General features: G+C 33.7%; 1 protein-coding gene across 1 annotated transcript; it reads left to right on the top strand.

Moving 5' to 3' along the window:
* Positions 1-2,323: 2,323 nt before the first annotated feature.
* On the top strand, positions 2,324-7,831 carry copz1 (COPI coat complex subunit zeta 1). Its single transcript, XM_030139652.1, has 9 exons — positions 2,324-2,436; positions 2,897-2,965; positions 3,603-3,684; positions 3,767-3,858; positions 4,570-4,625; positions 4,747-4,824; positions 6,454-6,505; positions 6,593-6,631; positions 7,251-7,831. The coding sequence occupies exons 1-9, from the start codon at positions 2,341-2,343 to the stop codon at positions 7,296-7,298; spliced, it is 612 nt and encodes a 203-aa protein (XP_029995512.1). The 5' UTR covers positions 2,324-2,340; the 3' UTR covers positions 7,299-7,831.

Raw genomic sequence — 7,831 nt, 5'->3', positions numbered from 1 at the left:
CATGATATGCGTCCATTTCTCTCAGGGCTGGTTGGCTATTATGAGGAAGAGAGTGAAGGCAGGGAAAGGAGGATGTTGGTTGGCGGAAGCTCTGCTTAATGCTGATAAAAAGGGTGCTTGGTTCTTAGGAAGGGAACTGCTAACTGCTGTGGTTGCTGGCATAAGCTGAGGAGTGGGGAGCAGCCCCGACTATCACATTACTTCATTCTCACTATCGAAGGCTTTGTGCAAATATTTTTTTACATAATAATCCCTTTGAGAAGTATAATAATAGGTACATAGAGAATGGACAGTGTGATGAACTTAAACAGTAATCTGTGCCAGAATTGAGTATTAATTCAACATTATTCAACTTTATTATGACCTATCCTTCAACCATAAAATAGTTATACTGGCACCGGCAACAAAAAGTATCTACTGATCTAGATAGATAACGATCTTTAGTAAATTTTGGACCCATAATGATAATGATAATAACACAGGTAATGCAACAGTACTTCTAAATAATTCAGGTTAAATGCAGTTACTCTGCTTTTTTGGACATTTAGAGGCTCAATAGTGAATGTAGAAACAACATCATCCTTTTCAACAGTGATAAAAACAAACAAACAAAAAACATATACACTGTTGCCCATAAAGTTGGAATAAAACATTTTTAGCTCTTCTCAAAAAATAGTTGGGGCAATGAGATTTAGTTTTAATAGATAAACTAGAACTGGGACTCTGTATGTCATCACTGTACAAGGTCAAAGGTGATTTCTGATGTGTATAAATAGGAATAATAAGAGGAATGTGTCTGAAAACAAAATTATTCCTATTTTATGGGCAACAGTGTAGTGTGATAAATGACAGTAGTTCTAGGCACTATTTTTTTTACATTCAGTTAATTATATATTTTGCCGAAAAAGTAACTTTTCCTCTTTTTATATAACCGTCTTTGACTTCACTCTGAGCTTTAATGAATATCTACATAATCAGTGAATTAAATATAAGAAAATATCTGATTATTACAGAAAAATGCAAAATGCAGCATGTACTATTTTTAATAAATAACTTAGAGATGGTTAGATGAATATGAAAATCAATTTAGAAATCACCACAATTTCTTTTTTTCCACTGCTAACCTCTGACTGATCATCAGCTCTGCGAGTCATCGTCCTGTTTTGCTGATATAAATTACACCTGATTTTGATTGAAAAATGTATTTAGCTTCAAAGATGAGTTGGCACGACAATGACATCTTTAACCTTTAATCATGAGCTGCTCCGGTAAAAGGCAGAGTACAGTTTCCTCTACAGTCAGTGTAATTTTGAAATCTTAGTGGCTGAATTGAGTAAACATTGTGCAGCATTGCAACATTTCATACCCACGGTGCTTTTATGAATGCACATGAAAACAGAATATATGTTACCTATCATATTTGCATAGGTTTCCTTTAGAGACATCTATATGTTTGAATTATATTACTCTTTAGGCCATATGTGTTTAAAACATTGCATATTCCAGTTTTATTTAAAACTCAAGCTCCAAAATACTTTACAGTAAGACCAAAGAGTGATGTCATTTATGGAGTGAGATAGAGGGAAATCCCCATCATCCTAGTTTTCCAAGTGCTTCCCAGAAGTGGGAACTAAGATAATTGGAGTTGGTTAAATGTAGGAGGATCCCGAAAAAAGATGTTGATGAGTACAAGTAAGCTAAAATGGCACGTAAAAGAGAGATTTTTTATAGTGTAGTCTGACAAAAAATACACTCCCTTAATTCACTGGGCATAAAAGGCCACAACTAGACTGAAAATATGTTTTAAGACAGGGACATTAACAAGGGGTCAGCTTTTAAAAAAACAAGAAAAAGTATGAGGAGCAGAGGTAATTGATGAAAAGAACCAACAGAAAATTTATGAGAAACTAAACTACTCTGATATTGCTTAGGTGTTTAAGTTAGCCAATTAAACTCAACAGCCTTATGTCCAAACACATCAAACAGATAATAAGCAAAATAAACTGTCAATTTGTAACCACAGACAATGATGGGAGAAAAGAAAATTAGTTGCAGTATTCATTATAATGTTTTGAGTGAAAACCAGAGAAAAGAGGATGGTGCAAAACTTTGGCATTGACTTCCTCTACAATTTTTTGTCTTTATATTTCCTTATCTAGTTCAGTTAAGGGCAAATCTGCAGCAGATGAAGTTAATTTTAAATAGAAGGTACTTAAAGCGCTGAATGTCCAGTTACAGCACAAAATTCGGTATTTCCTGCATATCATATTGCTTTTTGACGCCCTGTAGTGGGAACTGCCCTTTGCACCATACATGCAACACGTCACACAATGTCAGCCAATGAGAACACGCCTCATTCACTGTACGTCTTACGTCACTAATGGTAGCCTGCTAGCTGCATTGCTAACAAGAAAGAAGATGGACTCTCCCATACTGGTAAAGTTGGCATATGTAACTAATTCATTTAATGTCTGCACTATTTGGGCATCCGGTTAAACGGATTCATAGAATAACATATTGACAGCAGTTTTCGACACGGTCCTAAAACCAATGATTTCTTTGTACCCGGAGTAAATGTTGGCAGTGGCTAACAGCTAGCTACGTAAAGTTAGCTTCGTGTAAATGTATCTGTGGGTGATGTGGAAGTAGTATGTCCACCTATTGACTTTAGTAATAAACAGTCACTTTAAACGCGGTTTCAGTTACAGTCATCATTGGAATTTCATTTTTAACTTCATTAGTGGATACCTGAACACTGACCTTGTCGTGTTGTTTCCGACTGTGTGTTACAAATTACGTGTTTTAAAACTAGACCTAACTAGCTGAAGCGTACAACCAACACAGCTGTTATTCATAATTCATGCGTGATATTTTCTGTTTGTCTGCCTCTTTATAGGAACCATCCTTGTACACTGTTAAAGCAGTCCTCATTCTGGACAATGACGGGGACAGGCTTTATGCCAAGGTATGATAGTCTAAAATTATAAAGTTTATCAGAGTTCAGGTACATGATTTCAACAGCAAGAATATGTAGACCTGCTTTTTAATGTGCTGTATGAGAGTGTTGTTATTTTTTCTGAAGCAATAGATACAGAATACTACCCTCTTTTGAAAAATGTAAGGGATAAATTTCAAATTTCATAACCTTCATAAACTAAGTCCTTAATGCATACTTTTAAACCAGGTAATGCAAATCTCAAAACAATATTACAGCATTATTCCTGTCAAACCTTCATTAAAAGTTCCTGAATATATTATTAGCACGGTTGAAGTGATATTTATAAAGTACAAACTTCAAAATACCTCAAAAGTATGTGTTACAATCAAACTTGGCATGCAGAAATGGAAAATTATAATTAAAACAATGCATTTGAATTTAGTGTCTGTGTACTCACCAATACTTTTATTTTGCATATTACATATTTACGTATATTTAAAGGATGACAGTCATTTTTAATATTGTTGTGTAAAATTTAAAGTTGTTACATTTAACCAACAGCTTTCATAACACTAGGTGTGGAGAAATGCATAAGTATATAATGATTTTCCTTGTTTTATATTTTATTTTAATCAATTGTGTTGTTTTATTTTTCATTTTACAGTATTATGACGATACATACCCGACAGTGAAGGAACAGAAGGCCTTTGAGAAGAACATATTCAACAAAACTCACAGGACAGACAGTAAGGAAGAACACAGTTACCACATTAGAGAATTACTTTGTTGGCACACGCATGCATGACTTTGTGTTTTCTGTGCCGTTAGGTGAAATAGCATTATTGGAGGGTCTCACAGTTGTCTACAAGAGCAACATAGACCTCTTCTTTTATGTGATCGGGAGCTCGCATGAAAATGAGGTAAGAATAATTTTATAAACGCATTATTAATGATTTAGTTTAAATCGAGTGAAAACAAAAAAATACAAGACAAATCTAAGTCTCTCATCGTATTATGCCTCATGACAGGTGAAATGATAAGAAATGATAACATGTCATTGTAATCTCATGATATCTCTTCTTATTGTATCATGTTGATATAATCTGTATATTAATTTAAATTACTGTACATGTTATATTTCCTCATTAAAATCAATATTATACAATTATATTAGTCTTTTTATTTATCGTGATGTAAAAATGTGTTGGATTTTTTTGGTCATTCAGTTTGTTAAAAGTAGTGCAATCATTTAAATTCCATTCTGATTATTATCAGTTGAAACCGATCTGTTCTGTCAGAATATTAGAAATTTAAAGTTTTAAGAGAAAGAAATGATGAAAAATTCTGGAATTAACCAGTTTATTTCATCCATCTTCACATTTGGTGTATTTTTAAGCCTTCCTCAATGTACCTTTTTTTTTTTTTTTTTGCAAATAGTTTAGAGAGTTTAGCAAAGAAAAACAAATGGAGGAAATTGAGCAACACAAGGCTGCATAGAGGTTGTTTTTTTTTTTTTTTTGATAAAAATTATTTTTATTACTTGTTTTTAGAAATAATGGATAGATGATAGAACAACACTGTGTTGTCATTAGATATGAACAGATTCTTATCTTTTATTTTATTCCCAACAGCTAATGCTTATGGCTGTGCTAAATTGTCTGTTTGATTCGCTCAGTCAGATGTTGAGGTATGTACAACAGTTTTGACGTCTGTTCTTAATTTTAAAATTTTTATCAAACTACCACAGTGGTTTTTGTTACATCTTTGTAAGCTATAAAAATACACTTGTCATGTATGTCACATCGTAGGAAAAATGTCGAGAGGCGGGCTTTGTTGGAGAATATGGAAGGCCTCTTCCTCGCCGTGGATGAAATTGTAGATGGAGGGTAAGTAGAAATGATGTTTTATTATTTATTTTTTCTTTTATCGCACATGATACAAGTAAAAAAGGTATTGGTTAAAAACTCTATTTTAAGGCAGCTCAACAAAAGAAGCAGAATACTTACGTAATGCATATAAATACATTTCCGTCTTTAGTTCTCTTCCTAAAAAAGAAGAAAAAAATAATATGTTTTCACTCTTTTACCCCTCAAAAACAGATAAAGAAGTAGATAGGGGATTAGATATTATTAATTTATATTTCCGTTGTTCAATAATTTAATGACAATAGTGGAAGTATATGTCCTTTTAATCCCCCTCTACTTTTTTGTAAAATAAAATCCCTCTTAGTTCATATTTCCCATATTTGCATGTTGGAAAAAAATGTTTGTATGCCGTTTGTGGTTGAATTTAACAAATTGTAATATTGTTGGCACTATAATTTACTAAATAATTCAGTAGAAACAATTAGTCCGACAGTTAAATGCTTATAAGATAAGGAAAACCTTGTTAATCCTGCAAGAAAACAAGTCAGTACAACAGATAAATAGGGAATGTGAGAAACCCTCTACTGTGGATTAGGGATGTAACGATTACCGGTATAACGATAAACTGCGGTAAAATTGCAGACGGTTAGTATTACCGTTTAAATTGTAATTATCATGATAACCATGTTTGATTACCGCACTTAAAGGGGAAAAAAACCCTATGTAAAGATCTGCTTTTATGTCAAATATTTGAGTATAGTTTTATTTATTACAATTTTGATTTTATCTACCTAATATTTGGAACCAATATTCACTTTTAAAGTCTTTGAAAAGGTTCGTTAAGGATCTGTGTGTTATTTATGCAATAAAGTATATACATTTTTCAAATCAGATTTTATATATATTTTTTGTGTTTTCTGGCCTTTTATGTTTTTATAGTAGGTTAAAGTAAAAAAATAATAGGCAGATGAGATAGATGAAGTTGTGCTGAAAAAAAAGATACCAAACGTGGGTATAGTAAACATTTGTTTATATAGTATATAAAGGCAAAATCACAAGTACTGAAAAATGGACAAAATAGGCTCAGACCACTAAGGGTTAATATTTGAATGTTTCTGCCAACAGAAGGTACATTGTGCCTATTATTTTATTTTATTTATTCATGTATTTTTTAATACAACTTGGTTAAATTATTTCAGTATGTGTATATAAGTACTTTTTGAACATTTTGAGCACAGTTTCAATAATACCACGATAATAATGATAACCGTAATAATTTTGGTCACAATAACCATGATATGAAATTTTCATATCGTTACATCCCTACTGTGGATGTGTGTCTTAATTTATTTTTTGAAGGGACTGTATATAATTGACAAAAGAGAAAAGTACTGAAATGAAACAAAACACTTTTTTTTGCTTGTCTCCTTGAGGAATTAATGCTGAAAACCTTTTCTAATTAACTGTATCTGTCTATGACCTGATGTTCTCTGTCCGATATTTGTTTGCTCTAAAAGTGAAATTAGATTTAACAAAAAAAGCATGAATAAACTTTAAATTTCTACAGAAAAGTGATCGTATGTTGTACACAACAGCAGCATCTTCTCTGTTGCTACAATTCCTTGAGTGTCTCTCTGCTGCCTCCTGCAGGGTGATCCTAGAGAGTGATCCTCAACAAGTTGTGCACCGTGTGGCTCTCAGAGTGAGCTCCTCTTCTTTTCATCTCTCAACACAATGTGATTTTAGTTGCATGTGTGTAAACAGCTTATTAACATAATTGTTTCTTTAGGGAGATGATGTGCCTTTGACAGAGCAGACAGTCACCCAGGTAAGAAAAACACTCGTGCCTTGAGCCTCTGCCTGCTGTAAAGTTTAAAAGCTCCATTAGTTTATTAACTGTTGAAACTCATTACTTCATAAACTATGAATACAAGGGCAATGTTATATCGTCATTCTCCTCTACTTCTACTCCGTCATCCCCTTTAACTTGTCATATATTACATTCTGTTCTGCGTTCGACAGTGTACGTGATTGCTAATTATTCAGTGGTTAGGTGGTGGCTAGTTGAAGGTGTTCCCTGTCTTTTAGTTCTGACTGGAGTCTGCCTCATGTGTGAGCTCCTCCTTGATTAATATTGTCGTTTAAGAGGCATGTGACTGGCTACCGCCATCCCTCCTATAGCCGTGATTAATGGCCGTCCCCAGTCTCCATGCTTTATGGTTATGATTCAGAGTCGTTCAATGAATTAACATGATTAATTAGATCTCGTCTATTTCTAGATATGCACATTACTCGTTCACCTGTCTTAGGACAATGTCTTTTAACAAATATTTAACACTTGTGAACTTTTAACTCGCTCCTTTTAATATCCTCCACTAAATAAATCACACCTGCCTAGTACAGTTTATTTTGTTGTTGGAATGACTTTACATGCTTTTTCACTTCAGGTTCTTCAGTCTGCCAAAGAACAGATCAAGTGGTCGCTTCTACGATAGAATCACCCCTGCACCAGTCTTCTACCAGTGAGCCACAGCTCCGTCTTCATCGCACTGATCCATATATTCCTCTTCTTCCTCAACATCATGAGGACTACCGTTGGCTGATTCAGTCACACTCCCAGGACTACTGCTCACATTTGTTCTTTCTCCTCTCCAGAGTTGAGTTTGTATTTACGTGAAAAAGGAAATTCTAAGATACGGTGTACATTCCAATACGAACGCACCTCTTTTATTCTTTTTTTTTTTTTTCATTTTGGATGAATAATGTTTTATTTAACCCATGTGTGACCAGTGAAACATTGATAAACCTCATCAAAGCATGTGAGAACATTCCATATGTTTCTGTGAGTCCAATCCCAGGTTCCATTATTTTCAGACTACTGTACAAAGCACCTCCTCTGTCTCCTCATTTACACAGATATTGTGATCAAATATGTAGAACTGTAATCATCATAAACACAGATTGCTGAGGTATGTTTGGAAATCATCCATTATCAGATACTTTGAATAAAGATTTGTTGACACTGCTG

The sequence above is a fragment of the Sphaeramia orbicularis genome, chromosome 7 (genome assembly GCF_902148855.1).
Source record: "Sphaeramia orbicularis chromosome 7, fSphaOr1.1, whole genome shotgun sequence".
In the NCBI taxonomy this organism is placed as follows: Eukaryota; Metazoa; Chordata; class Actinopteri; order Kurtiformes; family Apogonidae; genus Sphaeramia; species Sphaeramia orbicularis.
Note: the sequence above shows the minus strand (reverse complement) of the source record. Positions and strands in the feature narration are given on the sequence as shown.